Source organism: Phycodurus eques, chromosome 21, assembly GCF_024500275.1.
Source record: "Phycodurus eques isolate BA_2022a chromosome 21, UOR_Pequ_1.1, whole genome shotgun sequence".
Taxonomy (NCBI): Eukaryota; Metazoa; Chordata; class Actinopteri; order Syngnathiformes; family Syngnathidae; genus Phycodurus; species Phycodurus eques.
In genome coordinates this window covers 2744629-2765263 of record NC_084545.1, presented here as the reverse complement: position 1 = coordinate 2765263, position 20635 = coordinate 2744629, and the positions used below count along the sequence as shown (strand labels likewise).

The 20635-nt window shown below is 45.6% G+C and overlaps 2 protein-coding genes across 3 annotated transcripts in view; one reads left to right on the top strand and one right to left on the bottom strand.

Moving 5' to 3' along the window:
- Window positions 1-2014: 2014 nt before the first annotated feature.
- prpf4bb (pre-mRNA processing factor 4Bb) lies at window positions 2015-11604 on the top strand. The gene is made up of 16 exons (XM_061666726.1): window positions 2015-2092; window positions 3562-3640; window positions 3823-4937; window positions 5441-5614; window positions 5702-5860; window positions 6243-6324; window positions 6672-6873; window positions 8081-8154; window positions 8446-8536; window positions 8610-8757; window positions 9027-9164; window positions 9246-9399; window positions 9748-9862; window positions 9964-10115; window positions 10212-10298; window positions 10918-11604. The coding sequence occupies exons 1-16, from the start codon at window positions 2034-2036 to the stop codon at window positions 11119-11121; spliced, it is 3033 nt and encodes a 1010-aa protein (XP_061522710.1). The 5' UTR covers window positions 2015-2033; the 3' UTR covers window positions 11122-11604.
- Window positions 11605-13602: 1998 nt separating this feature from the next.
- gli3 (GLI family zinc finger 3) overlaps window positions 13603-20635 on the bottom strand; it is a 116182-nt gene continuing 109149 nt past the window's right edge. For both annotated transcript variants that reach the window (XM_061666573.1, XM_061666574.1), the window contains exons 14-15: window positions 18898-19291; window positions 13603-18046 (exon numbers count right to left, since the gene is read on the bottom strand). In XM_061666573.1, coding sequence (XP_061522557.1) covers window positions 15825-18046; window positions 18898-19291 — 2616 coding nt within the window. In that variant the 3' untranslated portion in view covers window positions 13603-15824. The remainder of the gene's footprint in view (window positions 18047-18897; window positions 19292-20635) is intronic.

The window sequence follows — 20635 nt, the reverse complement described above, 5'->3', positions numbered from 1 at the left end:
TTTTTCTGAACCAATGAAAAATGTTCAACTTTTATTTTGTTTTAGATAAATATTAATTAATATCCAATGAAAATTACGTTTATTTAATCAAAAACAAAAATGGGGGGAAACTAAATCAGGTTTTTTCTGAAATAATCAAAAGTAATAATAAATTACATATTTAAAAATATTTTTCTAAGTATGAAAAAAAGTCCACTGAAAGCTTATTTATCCACCACATCTGTTCAGGTGGGACTTTTTCTTCTTTATGCAAATAATTTGAGCACATTTTCTCCACTGTTCCCCCCCCCCCCCCCCCCCACACTTTTCTGCCTCTTTTTACTTCACAACAGCTCATTATTATGCAAAGAATGCAAGGGGAGCTGCAAAAGACCATCTTCTCATTTATAATCAAAGGAGTGTGCTTTTAAATACCATCCAAAAAGCAAGCATTTCCCAGCAAGAATACAAATTATATACAAATGGCACACTGGCCTTGTGCTATTTGCAATCCACACTACCATCATTCAAGTAAAGTAAAGGTTATTTATATAGCGCCTTTTCTCGCAGACAATAGTGGCACATTGCAACCACTAAGAGAAAAAAAAAAAAAACAGAAACAAACGTATAAAACAGGAGCAAAATTTGAATGTGCGGTGTTGTAGCTGTGCTAAACTCTGTATTTATGTGGCTATATGCTCAACATGAGTTCAACAGCTTTATCTCATGAAAAGAGATTGAGCAAAATGCTGTTTGGTAAAAACAAAAGAATGCAATGTTTTTGAAATTATTGATCTTGATCTTATATATATATATATATATATATATATATATATATATAACAGAAGCCTGCCATTTGAACAGGGGGGTGTAGACTTTTGATATCCACTGTAGATGATGGGAGAGATTCTGATCTGCAGCCTGGGCTTTCCCACACAAGCTCTCTGTAATAACGGGAGCCATCTGCACGGTCGGACGGCTTTTTGCAGAGTCAGCACATATTCCCTCCCCCCCGTTACCGCAAACTTGGAAAACTGAGGCCCAATACGACAGTTATAGCTTTTGATTGAAAGCGAGCGTCTCTAATATTTTATCTTGCTAAATAAGGCTCACACTGTGATTCAAAGGAATTTTACACCACCACATACCATATTTTTCATCAATTTGGGGCACAATATGAAACTTATTGTTCGGCTAATAGTATCGTATGAGCAGCAAGGTTACTTTTCTGTGAGTAGGCCTTAATGAAATGATTTTTTTTTCTGCCCCAGATGAATGAAAAATATGCCAAAACAAACACTGCATGGCTCTTTGCTCGCATGCAAAGTTCACAGGCGTCCACCTTCTTCTCATAAAAGGTAAACACGCTAAAAATGAAGTTTGTCCTGCCACACTGGTCAATGGCGAGGAGGAGGAGGAGCAGGAGAGCTTACGTTGTTCCTTTCACCAAGCATCTGGACCTCTCGTTTTACGGCCTCGTCCTCATCTGCTCACTGATGGAGTTAAAAGATGTAAATCAGATGTTGAATGCTGTTCCCTCACATGTTAGGCCATTCGTACTCTTTGGGATACGGAATAAAGCAATTCAAAGCCCAAATTTCTGATCAACTTTCAACTTCGCTGTATATATCTGGCATCATTTGCACAGCAGAAGGCCTCTAATAAGTTGAATCTGAGGCTGCTCGAAGAAAGCAGGAAGCAGCATTTGTTTAATGAAAATTTTTCTTTGTCCAAATTTTGTGCATTTGTTATTACTCAGAACATTATCTATCTATCTATCTATCTATCTATCTATCTATCTATCTATCTATCTATCTATCTATCTATCTATCTATCTATCTATCTATCTATCTATCTATCTATCTATCTATCTATCTATCTATCTATCTATCTATCTATCTATCGAAACTTGCTTTAGCGCACTCTGGTGGAGAATGATGGAAGTTTACCGTGTCGTGCAATTGCAGTGCACCGCCTCTACTGCAGGGGGCGCGCTAGTCGTCGCCTTGCCGTTTATTCGCGAGAAAGAGCGAGAGGTCCTTCGCTTGTGGAAAATGGCCGACGTCGAGATGGATATCGCGTCGAGTAGAATGAATAATTTCAACGAGCACGTGTAAGTGTTTTTCTTCAGCATCGCGCGTTCATATTGATACTTTGTTATGAGTGGAGGATATATTTGTGATTATCAACCGATTCACCCGGCAGGCTAAACAGCAGAACGTCAGTCGTGTTGTTCAGGTAACAGTCTTGCCAAGACTCGCGCTAATGTTCTTAGCTTAGCTCCGCTAGCATTAAGTTTGGCTAAACGTCTAGCAGACGTTGATAGAAATCCCCCCGGTGTTGCATTCACGCCCCTACGTTGTGTGTGCTGTTTGCACAAACCTGATTCAAGCGTTCGACTTTTACTGCCAAAACATAGTAGTGTTGTTAAAATGTATCTGTAGATGTCGCCTAACTTTGCTAAGATCGGTTAGCGTTTCGGAGCTAATGCTGGGGAAAAAAACATTTTGAAACCGTGGAGTTGAATATGGTACTACAGTAACAACACTTGCGCATTTATAACATAAGCATTGCGTTATTTACAGTCTATTACCGCTTTAAATAATGTTCATCATCAGTTCTTCAACTAAATTAATCGTTTGGATAACCGTTGTTCACTTCATGTTCACCCTTGAGTTTCACATGGTGTCAATGACTAGGACGGATAATTAATTCTTCTGACACTTGTTATAATGATGTTTCAATAACATCTGATTTTTTTTTTTTTTAAGTCATGAAAGAATATCAAAATAGTGCTGGATCAATCCCAGATAATAAAGGTTATAGATATGATAGATATGTTAGTGTGCTGAAATGAAATAGCCACCCTTTGGTTGCCAATGGTTACGTGTGTTTGTTTGCGTGTGTGAGAGAGATTAGTTCTCATCAGATAGTCCTTCCTGAACCTCTATACATTTAGTACTATATGATAAGATTATATAAACTCTCATTTTAAACTAAAAACCCAAATGACAGACCTGTGTATTATGGACGAAATGTTATATTCCAATAACGTTATGTGGCTATGTTTGGTATTTTTCTCTCAGATTACATGAAATTAATGGTAATTTTCTTTGATCTTTTTGCCATTCATTTCTAAAATACATAGACCACACAATTAAATTGATGAAAGATGGTTGAAAATAAAGTTAAGTGAGTCAGTTACCAAATGAATGCCATTCAAAGTATCTGGTAGTATGACCACTTTTCAAGGAACTCGGTAAATTGCAAAGAATCAAAATAAATGAAGCACAGTACGACAAGTAACATTCAAGTATGCCTACTATTTATCCAGCAAAACTATAACTAGAAGGAAAAGAAGTTAGAGGTTTCCCCCAGTAAATGGCAAGGTAAATTGTATGATAGACGTTGGATATTGTGTCTATGATACATATTGTTATATTGCACAGCTCTAATGAACGTTTATAATCAAGACTCTGTGCTTTCGTTAACCTTTTTTAAAAATGATGCAAAATGTGGTGTATTAACGTTGGCGTTAAATACATTTTTCATGGCTTTATTATTTGGTGGTTTTCTGAACAGGAAACAGGAAATGGAAAGTCACGAGAGAAGCGGCAATGAGGACAGTGGAGACGTGTCGGAGGAAGAGGAGGAAGAAGAGGTAGCTATCTACGTCATGGTTGTCGTCAGCACCTTACATTCCTATTTTTTTTTGTTTTTGTCAAGTACAGGTAACCCAATAAATTGTGTGTGTGGGGGGGTACCAGAGCCACCAAGAGACCATACATTTTAAAAAATATAGTTTTACCCTCAAATTCAGGTCTTGGCATTTTCTTTTCCCAGGAGGAGGCCGAGACCAACGGCGAAAAGCCCGAGGAGGCCGCCAAGCAGCACAGCAGCAGTGGCGGCGGCAAACACAAGAGGAAAAAACACAAGCATCGCAGCAAGCACAAAAAACATAAGCACGCCACGGAGGAGGACAAGGAGCGCAAGCGCAAGCATCGCCACAAACACAGGAAACACAAGCGCAACAAGGAGGGCGCCACTCCCTCTGCCGCCGCCATCTTCGCCTCCTCCGCCCAAAGGAAAGGCGAAAGCTCCCCCTCCTCGGGCAACCCCGGCCTGGACGACCGGGCCCTGTTGGAGGACCTGGAGAAGCAGAGGGCCATGATTAAAGCCGAGCTGGACAGCCAGCTGATGGAGGGGAGAGTTCAGTCGGGCATGGGCCTCATCCTGCAGGGTTACAACTCCGGCTCGGAAGAGGACGGAGGAGAAGCTCGGGTCAGAAATGGAGAACAGCGCCAGAGGGGCACCTCAGGGAAAGTCATCTCCCCCCGTGCGGGGGGAGGTGGTAAATCCAGACGGGACTCCACAGAGGGCAGTAAAACCGCCTCCAAGCGGCACAGCCCCAGTAAGAATACGGAGCGGCCCACTAAGGATTCCAAACAGGACAAGGTGAGCAAAAGCAGCAAGGACGCTGGCGTTAAAGATAGAGGCCGCGCCAGGAGCGCCTCAAAGGAGAGAAAACATTCAGAGAGCACTGACAGGTCCAAGGAGAGGAGCAAGAAGTCCCCCTCGGAGCAGAAAAGCGGCCGCGCCGACAAACAGCGCACCTCCTCGCATCGGGACGAGCGGCCGGCGCAGGAAAAAGCGCGGCCGCGATCCCGGTCGCCCGGTCGCGAGCGGCCCGGTCGCTCCGACGTCGCGCGAGACAAAAGACCGACCAAGTCTCCGTCCAAGGACGCGTCGTCCGGCAAGGAGAACCGCTCGCCGCACCGACGGCCGCAGCGCAGCCCGCTCAGGAGGCGCAGCGCCTCGCCTCGGCTCAGAGACGCGCGCCACGCTTCGGCCGGCGGCGCCGACCGGACCAGAGCCAGGTCGCCGCTGCCGCCGCCCAGAAGGGGGCGCTCGCCGGACGGCCGGAGGAGAGAAGCCGACAGGCAGGAGTCGCCAATCAGGTCGGTGGACAAGCTGAGACGCGCAACCATTTGGTGGTACAGTTAGCCACCGCCATTTGCTGGGGAGAGGGACCTAGAAAAGCAGAAAATCGTGAAAGTTTGTCATTTATGCCCCAACCCCCCCCATAAAGGTTTATTCTGCTCTGTAATTGCCACTAAATGGGGACAAAGGACGACCTTTGTCGAAATGAAGCTCTTCAGCTCACTTCAACAGACATAATAGAAATAGAAATAAATATTTCACAGATCGTGCGAAAGCAAGTTTAAGGGGACAAAAAGTCTGTTTTGACAAAACCGTCCTGTAGTCTCAGTCCTTAAAAATAATAACTTTGTATCTGTTTTGCAATACATCATAAAATGAGCCGACACACAAGTTTACATTGCTCCATAGTATGGCAAACGGAAGTGAACTGTACCATATCATGGAAACAAGGCTTAATTTAACATGCCGGGTCATCATTTTGACCGTACCGATTGAGCGTCCCGCTGCGATGCCCGCACAGGAAACGACTGCGAGCGGAACCCGGGCCGGGTCGAGACCGCTCGCGAGACAACAGCCCCCCGGCGCCCTCACGCCGCCGGGTGAGCCGCTCGCCGCTAAGACGCCGCTCCCCTTCGCCGCGCCGACGCTCCCGCTCGTCCCCCCGCAGACGGAGCAGGTCCCCACCGATGCACAGGTGATGATGATACAGATGCGGTCTAGCGAAGGCAAAGTTCCCGCTCTGTCTTTGGAGCTAACGAAGCCTCTCTGTCCTGGTCTTTAGGTCTGGCGATAGAGACCGCTACGGGAGGCTTCGGCAGTACCGGCGCTCCATGTCGCGTGACCGGGACAGGAGGCGGCGGCGCAGCAGAGACGAAGACAAGTTCAAGGGAAGCCTCTCAGAAGGCATGAAGGTTGACCAGGAGTCCTCAGAAGAAGACATGTGAGTTCTCCTGTCTGCAGTTACAGTTCATCATCTTTCCCAGCCTTTATTGAGCCAAGGCACCGTTTGCATTCTTTTCAGGCAACCGTGGCAGGTCATTTAACTTGGCTGGAATTTATTGCATAATCTGTAAATTGTTGTTGAGGTGTATCAAATTCTTCCAGCCCGTTTCTGTCGGACCTTTTTAGCATTCGCTGTCGTGCAGTGCCGTTTGCGCCGATTTTATTTGACATTGGGTGAATTACCTGGCGTGGGTATCTGAAAAGAAATACAAACAGTTGAGCTTTGAAGTGCTCAAATTTCACTTCAATCGTGTTTAAATCGTTGCTTTGAACTGTGGAAATGCTCCATATATCTTTAAAGCTTAATCTTTTATTTGCAGGCTGGATGATTTTGATGGCGAGGAGGTGGATGAAGAGGCCTTGATTGAACAGCGCCGACAGCAGCGCATGGCCATCGTACAGGTCTGTCCAGCGCTCCCTTGATCTCGCCAACTCTCGCTAGCTCTAGTTATATCTCTAGCTCTACCTCTCTCTCTAGCTTTATCTCGTGCTCTAGTTCTGTCTCTAGCGCCATCTCTCTAGCACTCTCTAACTTGCTCTCTCTCCATCTCTTGCCCTCTATCGGTAGCCCTAGCTCTAGCCTGATCTCTCTAGCTCTTTCTCTAGTGCTACAGTATCTCTCCATCTCTCTCTGGCTCTATATCTGTGTCTAGCTCTGTCTTTCTTGAGCTATCTAATGTCCGAATGTTTTTTTTTCCTTTTGTCATGACTTGAGTTATACGCACTAAAGTTGCCTGGTCGTGTGTCAGAAATACAAGGCGGCGAGCGAGGACACCAACATGGTGTCGGAGCCCAGCAGCCCGCAGAGCAGCACGCGCAGCCGCTCGCCGTCGCCCGACGACATCCTGGAGCGCGTCGCCGCCGACGTCAAGGAGTACGAGCGCGAGAACCTCAACACCTTCGAGGCCAGCATCAAGGCCAAGCACAACCTCATCGCCCAGGAGAAAGACGGTAATGATTGCTACATTCATTACGTTGGGGTCCATTTAAACTGCGGGCCTACCCGGCAGTCCAGTCAGGCAATACAAAGGACATCTATTTAGCGTGTAAAGCTGTTTTCTAGACCAGGGTTTCTCAAACTTTTTGGGCCCCGGGTCTCCCTCACTATCCTAACACTAATTAAACATAACTTCCATGTGTGTGCCTAAATGCCATGGGAATTCTGTTATTTTTTATTTTTTTGATTTGTTTCAACCTAAATATTAATGACCTGTTCAATAGAAAGGAATTAAAGTCAATATTTAGCTGAGAAACACTGCTTTCTCTAATGACGTCAACACCAATGAGCGAGTTTACAAAAGCAGTCAGTGTTGCCAACTTGGTGATTTGGTGGCGATATTTGGTGAGTTTATGATTGCTCTATTACCTATTTGTTAAAACAAAAACACACACACTAAAAAAAAGTCTAACTAAAAAAACAGTCAACATAAGCGGAATCATTTTCGCTTTTTTTCCCTCCGCACTACAAGAAAGGAGCTCAGTGGAAGGCGATCACGAAGTCAATAGCGCTGAACATTGCCAAAATGAATTGTCCATTTATTCCGAGCAAAAGGAGGGATTTGTTGGAACCTTTTGACCCGAGGTATGTGCTTCCAAAGTGCTAATATTTGGCTGATGCCGCCTTGTGCAACTCGACGTGCAACTCGACGTGACAAAAGAGTGTGAGAGGACTAGTAATGCTGCACGCCCGCAGGGATGTCAGAGTTCTGTGGTGAAGCTTCACAATCATATCAGAGCTTTTAATTGGCCTAAAGTTCAGGTAGGGAGGAGTAATTGGTTCAGCATATTTGTTTTATTGGCGTGCATATGTTAAGTTTAAAAAAAAAAAAAAAAAAAAAAGATATAACATAATAATTGATTGCAAATGATTTTGCAGACCCCAGTTTGAGAACCTCTGTTCTAGACTCTCTACTGCCCGGTGCTTTTAATGGTGTGTCTCTCTGTCATGTGTTCATTCAGTTGCTGGCTTGTTACCCAAAAAGCCTGCTGGCTGTGTCTGCCACCTGCAGCATGTTTTGATCTCTGCAGAGTATGTCCAGCAAAACACATGGAGCAGATATTCTGTCCTTTTACCCTGCGAGATGCTGGACGCTCCTGACGCACACGCTCACCTCTCTTTACCTCTTTCCTCTGTCGGTGTCGCGCTGTCTGTTCGCAGGGGCCAACCCGAAGAAGCCGTCGGCGCCAGACATGTTCACCGAGTCGGACGATATGTTCGCCGCTGACTTTGATGTGAGAACTAGGGTTGCATTTGCATTTAAGCTTAAATATCAACTTTTTAAAAAAAAAATTTTTTTTTTTTTTTTAAATAAGCACACATCCATGCAAAACCGATGGCTCTCCTTGCCCGCATGCAAGGGCGTTATTTTTTTCCTACTTCACTTGAGCAAGTTGGCATATCTGAAGCTTGCTCGTAACAATTTTGGCTCTCAAAAAACCAAAAACAAATCCAAACAGAGAGTAAATCATAATGTATGATAGAATTCTTCAAAGGGCTGCGCTCAACCTCGTTGTGTTGCGCAGAGTGCCCGGATGAGAGCCTGCGGTGTCGGCAAGGACTTCAAGGAGAACCCCAACCTCAGGGACAACTGGACCGACGCCGAGGGCTACTACAGTAAGTGCATTAAAAGTTGACCGCGTTCGAATCTGCTTTCCTCTTACTGACATTACGCTCTCTTGTTTCCGAGGGGTGAACATCGGCGAGACGCTGGACAAGCGCTACGACGTGTACGGCTACACGGGCCAGGGCGTGTTCAGCAACGTGATCCGAGCCAGAGACACCGCCAGGGCCGGCCAGGAGGTGGCGGTCAAGATCATCCGGAATAACGAGCTCATGTATGTCGTCCGTCAGTCTTCATATCAGCATAACCGCACCAATGTAACGATAGGGGGAAGTAAACATTTCACGGGAGCAAAATTCACACACACACTAGAAACAACCAACAGAGTGAAAACAAATACAAGAGCAGCACTGAGGACAAACTAAAATAAATAAATAAAAAAAAAAACATTGTGATAAGATATCGAGATTGTGCTGAGTGGTCATATTTAGTAAAAGGGGTCAAGTAAAGGTTTTGAAAAAGTCTTCAATATGGCTTCCTCAGGCAGAAGACGGGCTTGAAGGAGCTGGAATTCCTCAAGAAGCTGAACGACGCCGACCCCGACGACAAGTTCCACTGCCTGCGTCTCTTCAGACACTTCTACCACAAGCAGCATTTGTGTCTGGTCTTTGAGCCGCTCAGGTAGCTAGCGACGAAGAAGTGGGACCTTCCTGCCCCTCGCTGTGCTGGCCTCTGATGCTTTTCTTCCCTCTTTGCTGTCAGCATGAACCTGCGCGAGGTGCTGAAGAAGTACGGCAAGGACGTGGGTCTGCACATCAAGGCCGTGCGCTCCTACAGTCAGCAGCTCTTCTTGGCCTTGAAGCTGCTCAAGCGATGCAACATCCTGCACGCCGACATCAAGCCCGACAACATCCTGGTAACCCGCCGCCGACGCCTCAGCGACACTTTGACCCAAAACCACGCAGCGAGTGGCGTCGTGGCCTTTCGTTTACTTGACAATGGCGTTTCGGAACCCGGAAACATATTTGATGTCTGGGGGCAGTACAATACAGTCGTACAGACACACACACGAAGAAGAGTTTCACAACTAAGTGACTCGGTAAGCTGCAGTAATATTAGCTGATTTTCGCAGAGGATAAAGGATATATGCCTGTGCGTGGACTATATTATTAATACACACAGTTATTTGTCAAAAGTATCTAGCGCTTGCTATGGAAACAGGTGACTTATTAGATAAAACAAAAAAAATTCTCCCCCCCCCCAGGTGAACGAGTCCAAGACCATCTTGAAGCTGTGCGACTTCGGCTCGGCGTCGCACGTGGCCGACAACGACATCACGCCCTACCTGGTCAGCAGGTTCTACCGAGCGCCGGAGATCAGTAAGTTCGCTTTCGGCATGTTTTAACTTTAAAAAAAAAAAAAACCAAACAAAACACTTTGCTCCCGCTCGTACTCACCGCACGTCTCCGGCGCCCGTCAGTCATCGGCAAGCCGTACGACTACGGCATCGACATGTGGTCGGTGGGCTGCACGCTGTACGAGCTCTACACGGGCAAGATCCTCTTCCCGGGCTCGTCCAACAACCACATGATCAAACTGGCCATGGACGCCAAGGGCAAAATGCCCAACAAGGTGTGTGTTGCATCATCATCCTCATCATCATCATCATCAACAACACACGTACACACGCAATGTGATGATGCAACACCGTTGCTGTTGTTTCCGCAGATGATCCGCAAAGGGTTGTTCAAAGACCAACACTTTGACCAGAACCTCAACTTCCTCTACATCGAAGTGGACAAAGTAACGGAACGGGTGAGGCGGATTCGCCCGCTGTCAACGTTCCCTCAAAATTGTTCAACAAGTAAAGCCAGTAACATTAAGAACACAAACAGCTCAGCAGTGTTCGCCACAGGTGCCTGAAATGCAGGAATTGTTTGTACACTCAACAAACAAATGGAAATGCAAGTTAGCCACTCTATAAATAATGAAACAAAAACAAAAATTCTCTCTTTGAAAATGCCTTTCCAATATAAATCAGAATCAGAAGCATCTTTATTTGCCAAGTATGTCCAAAAAGCACACAAGGAATTTGTCTCCGGTAGTACGAGGCGCTCTAGTACGACAACACTTTTGAGACATAAAGACATTGACAAAAAACAGTCACGAGGCAATAAAGGGTTGCTAGTTATCTGGTAATGCCGGTACATTTTTTTTTTTTTCAAATGGAGCAGATGCTACTCTGGCATGAGTGGCCAGTATTGGTCAACAACAGATATGCAAATAGTGCGACGTGGCGAGACCCCTGCAGTGAGCGCACGAGTAATGTATAATTGGCCCCGCAGAAATGTGAAGTCCAAAAAATTGCCAGCATGTTGTAATGTAGGTTAGCTGTTTAAGAAACGTTTTGTGTTTTGCGGCCCGGCGAGTACAGGAGAAGGTGACGGTGATGAGCACCATCAACCCCACCAAAGACCTCCTGGGCGACATGATCGGCGGCCAGCGGCTCCCCGAGGAGCAGCGCAAGAAGGTGATGCAGCTCAAGGACCTCCTGGACGCCACCCTCATGCTGGACCCCGCCAAGCGCATCAGCATCAACCAGGCGCTGCAGCACCCCTTCATCCAGGAGAAGATTTGAATGCCAACCAAAACACGGAGACTTGCTTTTCTTTGTGTCTTTTACTGTAAATACCACATGGTAGCGTACCTTTTTTTTTTTTTCTTTCTTTTTTTTTTTTTTTTTTTTAAAGAGGCCCAATCATTGTACACTTGCACAGTGATGGCTTAAATTAAACGGCATGAGACACGTGTAAATAATGTACATCGACGTGCATGTGTTCAAACGTTCCATGTACAAATGGCAAGTTTGGAATAATCTTTTTTTTTTTTTAAGCACTGCGGTGTGCTTGAAGTGCCTCCTGTTGGCGCCTCCTCGTATGACACCCGACCACCTTCCTCCTCCTCCTCTTCCTCCTCTTGTACAAAAATGCCCTCGTGATGATTCTTTCATTCCCCCGTTCACAAATAGATGGTTTGGTCCGATCTTGTGTTTTCTTTGAAGACTTCAGTAGTTGCTCCCAGAGAGCACCTTCACTATACTTTTTAGTAATAAAAATATTTCCTATTACCAAACCTTGCTTCTCGTCATTTCACACAAACACACGGTTATTACTAATAATGTAGAGTGTGTAGTCCAGGGTTGAAGTTTATCGATCCATAATGTATTAAGGTGATAATGATTGGATGAATGCCATCTTGAAACTGCCAATGTTTGTGTGAGAGCACACAGTATTATACCATGAATACTTGAGTCTGATTGGCTCTGATTGTACATTACATTTCAGAATAGGGTTTCAAAATGGGGTTTGGGTGTGAAAGTAGGGGTTCAAAACAGGATTAAGGTTTCAAAGTAGGGTTTCAAAACAGGGTTGGGGTTTCAAAAAAAGGGGTGGTGTTTCAGTAGGGTTTCAAAAAGGGGTTAGGGTTTCAAAGCAGGATTACGATTTCAAAGTAGGTTTTCCAAAAAGGGTTAGGGTTTCAAAGTAGAGTTTCAAAACAGTGTTAGGGTTTCAAACTAGGGTTTAAAACCAGGGAGAGGGTTTCAAAAAGTGGTTAGGGTTTGAAAGTAGGGTTTCAAAACATGACTAAGGTCTCAAAGTAGGGTTTCAAAACCGGTATAGGGTTTCAAAGTAGGTGTAAATAACCCCAAGTGAATTTCTTAAATTGCAAAGCAGGGTTATTTTTTATTTTTTTTGGCGCTTACTATTTGGCGCTTACTGCGTTGTTTACAATCAGTTAAGACTAACATCCTGTTTGATATTTGGATGTTTTTATTTTGAAAGGACTTCCTGTTTTGAGCGCGAATTTGCTTCATTCGGGTTTATGCTACAGTAGGGTTTCAAAAAAGGGTTAAGCGAGTCAAAGTAGGGTTTCAAAAACGGTTTAGGGTTTCAAAACAGTGTTATGGTTTCAAACGGGTTTCAAAACAGGGTTAGGGTTTCAAACAGAGAAAGGGTTTCAAAACGGGATTAGGATTTCAAAAAGGGATTAGGGTTTCAAAACACGGTTAAGGGTTTCCAAATTGGGGGGGGGGGCTTCATTTATGAGTTTAAGTTAAGAATGACCACACGAGGGCGCCACAGACACGACAAAGCCAAGTACTGCACTGGTCAATTTTACGTGAAGTGCAACCATATCCAGTTAATTGCGTTCATGTATATATTTTCTTTATTATAGTATATATACTTATTGATGTTTATTTTATTTGTGGTTTTACGTCTTAATCGGCATATGCTGTATTTTATTTTTTATAAAACTAATATGACAGAAGTACGCCATAAATTCCGGATTCATTCATCCATCTTCCGTTCAGCTTCTCCTCACGTGGGTCGCGGGCGTGCTGGAGCCTATCTCAGCTATTTTCGGGCGAAGGGGGTACACCCTCAACTGGTCGCCAGCCAATCACGGGGCACATAGAAACAAGCAACCATTCGCACGCACATTCACAACTACGAGCAATTTAGAGTATTCAACTAACCTTAAATTCCCGATTTACAATTATATATATATTTTTTTATAATTTGGAGGATATTACAACATGAATTTTATTTTAATATGTTGTCATTATTCAAAAATATGCTTTTAACATTAAAAACAACATTATTTTCAGCACTAGTGTGCTATTGTTTTTAATCGTTTGCACACACAATTTAAATACTTAAATATGAAGTTTTAGGAGTCAATAAATGTGCAAATGCAAAATACTTCTATTGCAATACAGGGCTGTTCCGAATAAAAATGGCCAGTGAGTGTACTATTCAAAATCTGGAGAGAAATAAAGAAAAACGCATCAAGTCAAATATAATTTCCATTTTTATTAAAACCATACAAACATTTGGAGTCAAGTTATAAAAGAGTCGAGCGGCCCCTCTGGCTGGCTGGGCGGATGGGTGGGCCGATGAGGGGGACCCCACCCCCCTCCGACACCGGGCCCGGACGCCCGTGCTTGGCCCCCACGATGTTCCCCTTTTTTCCTACACAAAGCGTAATGTATGGACACTTTTTATATATTCATATATTTATATTTTAAAAAAAAAAAAAAAAAAAAAAAAAAAGCACAGAAAAATGTGAAAACAAAATCAAATCAAATAGTCAAATGCAACTGACAAATCTGGGCTCTTCGCATAATTGGACATTTTTTTAATATAAATGTTCTTTTTTTTCCCCATGTTGATTTTCTTTTCTTCATTATTCACAATGGAAGATTGGCAGTGTTTCTTCTCTTTACTGAAACGTATAAGGCACATACCTCAATGCAATTTCCTCCTTTGAAAGGAAATAGTTCTTTTTTCCCCCATTATTCATTAAAAAAGAAAACAATACATCAATGCCCTGCTACAAAAAAGTACCAAAAAGCAAACAAACAAAAAATGTACCTCATTGCTTTGATGCTAAACTACTTTCGATATTGCGCACGCGTGTACAAATTAAAAATGTAAAGGAAATAGAATAGGCAAGGCAACAGTAAGACTAACACTGGTGACGACGTCGCTGCAATACTTGACGGCGGAATTTAAGAGCTTTGGAGAAGACAAAAATCATAAAAAAATTAATAAACACATCACTACTGTACAGCATTAAAAAAAAAAAAAATCATGTGCTGCTGGACCAGCGTCAGCGTCCATTAAGACAAAAGTACGTATGTGAGTAAGCACCTGAAAAAAGAGAATATAAAAACACTGTTACAGTATATACACTGGAGTACCGCACCAGACAAACTCAATCTTAATACTTGATTGTTTCAGCCTAGATTTTTTTCCTTTTTTTTTTGCACTGTACTTTCTCTTAAAAAACATCACTGGGTAGAAACACTGACAGGAAATCAGGGCTTGGGAAACTTGCCCCCCCCCCCATCAGGAGCCATTAAAAAGTCTTCCTGAATTTGTGAACACATGATGCAACCAGCGAAGAAATATTTGAAAATTCAGCCCCCGATGCCGGTTTCATCGAGCAACATGAAACTTGGTAAACATACCGATCATGAGTAGTCCCACAAAAAAGTCTCACGAAGCCATGCCTGAAAATACAGGGGACGTCTGCCATTATGGTTTGAATTGAAGTGGCCATTACAGAGTCATTTTGGCTCTTTCCAGGGGACATTCAAAGGAAATTCCGCCCACAAAGCCAATTACACTTAGCTACATGACATTTGGTAGACATGTCCAACATTGGTAGACCCACAAAAAAGTCTCAAGAAGTCATGCCTCAAAAGACACAGAAAATCCACCATTTTGGTTTGAATTAAAGCGACTATTTCTCGGTCATTTTTGGCTTTTAAGAAAATTCAGCCCCATGAAGCCAGTTTCATTTCGCATCAGGAAAGATGGTAGAAACGTCGAACATGAGTAGACCCGCAAAAAAGTCTTAAGAACCCTACAAAGGAAGTCTGCCATTTTGGTTTGAAGTGGCCATTTTGGGGTCAATTTGGCTATTTCCAGGTGTCATTAAAAGACTAAACTTGTCCTAAAGATTTTTTTTTCCAACTGCTACCAAATTTGAACTACGTACACTAGACAAAAAGTGTGATGTGAAATTACTCAACATTTGAGTTTGCGTCATTGCGTGTGGGTGAGCTTTGATGACGCATTCGAAACCACCAAAATGTTTTGAATAAAATCGCTTTTCACTTAGCAAGCTAAAGTTTGCTCGGCAAGTCTCTCACGAGGAGACCCACTAAAAAAAAAAAGTCTCAAGAAGCCATTAAGGAAAATACACAACAAGTCTGACATTTTGGTTGTGAAGCGGTCATTTTAGGGAATTTGCAGGTTTTCTTCAAAAGCAAACGTATCCTCGAGATTTTTGTCTGATTGCTACAAAATTTCAAGCATGTATGCAAGACACATACATGGACAATGACAAAATGGCAAACATTGTCATTCCTTGTGGGCGGAGCGTGACGGTGAAGTTTGATGGCTTCGTGGCTCAGGAAATATCGGCTTGTAACGACACTGTCGTTACGACAGTGTTTCTCCTTGAATACATGCGTTATTATTCATCTTCTAGTGTTATTGTTTTCTTACCAACAGTGTGCACAGCAAAAACAGTGACAATACGCAAGAATACTGTTTGAAGACGTGAGCTCACATTGTCATACAAAGAAAAAGGGCCTGAAAAACAGCCTTCGTTCCCGAAAAAGGAATAAAACTATTCTTTATCTGTACATCATTTTCATCCCGCTTCTCCGTGAGAGTAAATCTTTTTAAAACGTTCTCATAATTGCCACTTTTTGCCTTCACATACACCATTTTTTTCCGAGAGAAGAAAGCAGAGGAGCGAGGGTGGCTACTGCATGATGGCAAGAAACTTGCTCTCCTCGGCGAGGCTGCTGAGTAGGGAGCTCATGTCGCCGATGGCCATGTTGTTGACGCCGGGAGCCACCGCGGCCGGGAAGGTGGCCGACCCCCGAGGGGTGGTCAAACGGGACGAGGTCCTGGACAGACCTTGGAAAATGGAGGGGCTCAACGGGCCCGACACCAGGCTGCCTTGGTCGAAGCCGTCCTCCATCATGGCGCCAAAGTCCAGAGATATGACTTCGTCCAACACTGCGGCGGGCACCGTTCCGGCCTCAACAGTACTGGTCACTTGGTCAGACGCGGGAGACAAGAGGGAGACGCAGTCGCCCGGACCGTTGCCGCCATCTAAGGAGTCCAGCAAGTAGTGGTCTTCCAGGATCGGGAATGAGGCTGCCTTGTGATCTGTTTGCTGGAAGGAAATGGGATCACTGAAGCCTGGCTGGAGGTATCCGTGTTCCGAGGCCTCCAGCTTTAGGGAACAGAGGGTCCCACCATTCTGCAGTTGCTGCGGAACTTCAGTGCAGCTTCTGGGGTTAAGATGGTTCCTCGCCAAGTTCCTGTAAGTGTTGGCGGGTGGCCGTGGGCCTTTCTGATTGGGATAAAGGACTTTATCCTGGGAGACGCTTGGGAGATTGTCTATGGAAGCCCGAGTCAGGGTGTGGCAGGAGACTCTGCTGTTAAGGTTCTGCTGAAAGTGGTTCTGCATTCTGGAGGCTTGTTGCGCAAGAGGTCCATCAATGGTCTTGGGGAAGTGAGGCCTGCCAAAGCCGTTGGGTGCGGCTCCTCTCATCTCCATACACGAGTTGGGGGACGTCTCCAGCTTCACCACGGTGGGGCCTTGCCTCTGGTTGGCCTGAGAGCAACTGTTGTGAAAACCCAGCGGCGGATTCTGCTGCACCACCATGTTTCCGAACCTGCCGAAAGGCTCTGAAGCGGCCTGCCCGCTGGACCACCTTGCGCAGTTGCGATCCCTCTGCGGAGAGCGATCGGCGCTACCGGAGCTCACTTCGTTCCACTGGATGGGAAGCAAGCTGGGGCTCCTCCTCTGGACCGTCTGCTGCTGTTGGAGGCAGTGGTTGGCCTGGAAGTTCATCCCCTCTGTCCCTTCCATGGAGTGTTGTGAGATCTCCCTTTCACCAGAGACTATCCGGTCCTCTATGTGCATGTATGGTCCACTGTCTGCCTGGACTTGGGAGCGGAGATACTGCACCATGTCATCGGGAAGTATATCTTCATCCCCGAGTAGAGAGTATGCCTCCCCGTCGCCCTCCATGGCCAAAGCTTCCAAAGCGGCATGCTCTGCGATACTTGGGGTGTACGTAGAGTGTTGCGAGCCCCTCTGCAGGTTGCCCTCCGAGCGGGTGTAATTCTGCAGGTTCAGGTTGCGCGTGTCGAGGGGCGGCGGCTGGTGCTGGGATAGAGGCGGAAGAGGGTGAAGGTTGCTCAGGCTGTTGAAGCGCTGCACGGCGGGCAAAGCGCAAATGTCCGAAGGCTGCGTCCGCGCCGGGTCGCTGGCCCTCCGGTTGGCTGCCACGGGTCCCTCGCCAGGGTAGAACACCCTCCTCCTGTAGCCTGGATGTCCCACGAACCCGTTGGTGGCCTCGGTGCAGCGGTGTGGCACGGCGAGTGGCGGCAAATGCTGGTTGGTGCTGCCTTCATCCATCATGGCCATGCGAGTCTTGAGGCTCATGCGCTCCATGTTGGGTAGCGGCGTGGGCGGCGGGCCACCAGTTGCCGCGGCATACTTTGCCTTCAGGTGGTAGTGCTGCGCGGGGGTTAAAGTGAGTATACCACGGGACCCTCCTCCGTCTCCGCTACCTCCAACACCCCCACAGACGCCACCTGAAAGTATGCCACCGCTCCCCGTCGCTCCGCCTCCATAGTGGCTGGCCTCGCTGGAGCGGCGGGAAGCGTCGGTGGAGATGGGGTCGTACGAGTCGGTGGAGCTGAGGTTGTGGAGGCGGCGGTGTTGGGCGCCGCCCGCCACGCCCTCGCTCTGGGACGCCTGGCTGGAGCGGCGGCTGGAGAAGCACGGCGAGATGCCCGACGAGCGCCGGCTGCTGCTCAGGTAGGCCGAGCTGGCGGCGCTCCCGCTGCTGTCGCGCCGGTCCCGGAGCAAGTTGAGCACCGTTAACTCGGTCGTGCCGGCCAGCTCGGGGTGAGCGGGGGGCTGAGGCGCGGCTGACGTCCACTGCTTGCCCAGACAGGATCCTGAGGAGACATATGCAGCAATGGACTTTAGAATAAGATTACAGGAGCCAGATGGCGGGACAAAAAAAATAAGAAGCCATAAATAACAAAAATAAACAAACAAATAAATTGAAAATATAGAAAATAAAATCAGTATTACTACATAAAATATTCATAATTAAATACAATTATAACAAAAAATAAATATTCATAAATAAAATAATAAAACTAAATAACTATCCAAAATAAAAATAAAAAAATAATAAAATGTTAATGCAATAACATACATATATTTATTTAATTTTAAATAAATCTAATTTGACTAAATATAAATAAAGTAAAATACAAATTAAATAAATATAAATTAATTAGATAAAACATTTTATAATATAAATTTCTCTGATAAAATTACATAATAAAGAAGCAATAAACACTGAGGGATCAATCTTAGCCAATCAGAAGACTAAAGAAAGTCACTTCGGTAAAATAGGTCAAAGGTAATATAAGAATGACAAATCAAGGAAAAGCACAGTATGTTAAGCACAGTATGTTGGTGAAGTGGATTACTTCTAGAACGTTAATGCAATATAAGTTAACAAAATAATAATACAAATAACAATGAATAAAAGCTACGGGAAGTGTGGGGGATTTCAACAGGTGCCGCCATGAAACAAGGTTACATGCTTTCTCTATCTGCTGTGATTCTGCCCGGAACGGCACATTTGTTTTCGCCTAAGCCAAGAGATGCCAGGATAATTTATCACGCCTTGTAAGGTGTGACTCATTTTGTGAACAGGTGGTCTGCATCTTGAAAGGCCAATATTTGAGAACAAGAAAGTTTCTCACAGGCGTGAAAAGCAGTTGAAACTCACCCTTCCCCTGGATGCCGGTGAGCGCCGACCCTTTGGGGGGCGGCGTGGGAGCCAGGGGCCCCAGCCTGGGCATCGCTCCGTTCACCTGCTTAAGCCTCTCCATCTTCAGGTGCTCCATCCAGCGCAGGGGGCGGCCCACGCTGCGCCTCGCCTGCAGGGTCAGCGTGGCTGCCGTCGCCGTGGAGATGGTGGAATCCATGATGGGCGCTGGCCCGCCCCGGCAGCCATCCTCCACCTCTTGCTCCTCCTCGTCCTCCTCATCCTCCTCGTCCGGCCCCTCCCCTGGCGAGCGTCCGGCGCTCACAGTAAGCTGGACTCCACCGCTGGGATAGGCGCTGACGGGGGACTGGTCACTGCTGCATGTAGACTGACCGCCAGGGCTTGGCTGAGACGTCTGGGGGACATACAAGAGCCTTACTAACTCACACAACATCCATCCAGTTTTGGATTTTGTAGCTTTAACAGATAAAGCGATGCATTTTTTCTCATGGAAGTGGTGAAACTAAATATCTGTCCCGGTGTTCCACCTGGAACCCTGCGCAGACCCTTTTACATTTCATGTTATGGAGCTGACTTTGTGTTTTCCTTTCAATAATGACTTACATCCATCCATCCATTTTCCATAGTACTTGTCCTCATTAGGTTGGCGGGTGATCTGGAGCCTATCCCAGCTGATTTAGGGCGAGAGGCCACGTACACCCTGGACCACCACCAAACTCAGGGCACAACACAACACCATGCAGCACAAAACTCTCAACACAATCTTTACATGCAGACATGCGGACATTTTGCTGCTCCAGGACGCGTTATAGTCGGGCAACCACAGCAGACGGGCGAGTCAAAAGTCCTCTCAAGATGAAACTGGACGGTTTGTTGAAGGGAAACAAGCTCGGGAATCCCACTAATTACGACAACTACAATTAGCAATATGGTCATGTTGTGTTTTGAATCATTTTGTTTTGATTTGTTTCTATGTCTGTTCAGTTATGTCTTTACGTGAAACAGATCCATAGCGCAAAAAAAGTTGCGAACTGCCTATTTGACAGGCAGTGTGAACGGGGGTACTAGTGCTGTCCCGGCTTTGTCACGCCCCTCATACTACCTTAAAGCAGTAAAGTTTGTGGGTCGACTTTGTCCCACGAAGCAAAAAAATATGTTTTTTAAAGGCAGCGTGAAAATTGGCTCCTACCATGTTAAAAATGCTTTAGACTTGCATAACAAAAGACGCTCATTTAGTTTTGCTTTGTTTACGCATCATCAACTTGTCATAGCAACACCGTGTTATCTGCTCTTTTCTTTCCAGCAAATAGTCTGGGCTGCCAGTCTGTGTGCTCTAGTTGAGATGAACAAAAGAACACTTTGCGTTCGGGACGCGATGAGAGGACAAACAAATCGGATGAAGGCCTCTAGCAACACTGTCTGCTGACTAATTAGATTGTTTACCCAAACTGCTGACGGGATAGGATATTTTTTTTTTGTGGCTTTGTTTAGTTTCATCCTGACGTGGAATGTCACCTCTCTGGCAGAGAAGGAGCCCGAGCTGATGTGTGAGGTCGAGAAGTTCCGACAAGATATAGTCGGACTGGCCTCCACGCACAGCTTGGGCTCTGGTACTAGTCCTCTCGAGAGGGGTTGGACTCTCTTCCACTCTGGAGTTGCCCACGGTAGAGGCGGCGAGCAGGTGTGGGTATACTTAATGCTCCCTGGCTCGGCGCCTGTATGTTGGGGTTCACCCCGG

Coding starts and splice junctions, on each gene's coding strand:
- prpf4bb (XM_061666726.1), top strand. CDS start 2,034: ATGGCCGACGTCGAGATGGATATCGCGTCGAGTAGAATGAATAATTTC. Junction 3,641..3,822: donor AGGAAGAGGAGGAAGAAGAG/GTAGCTATCTAC, acceptor TTCTTTTCCCAG/GAGGAGGCCGAGACCAACGG. Junction 8,537..8,609: donor CGACGCCGAGGGCTACTACA/GTAAGTGCATTA, acceptor CTTGTTTCCGAG/GGGTGAACATCGGCGAGACG.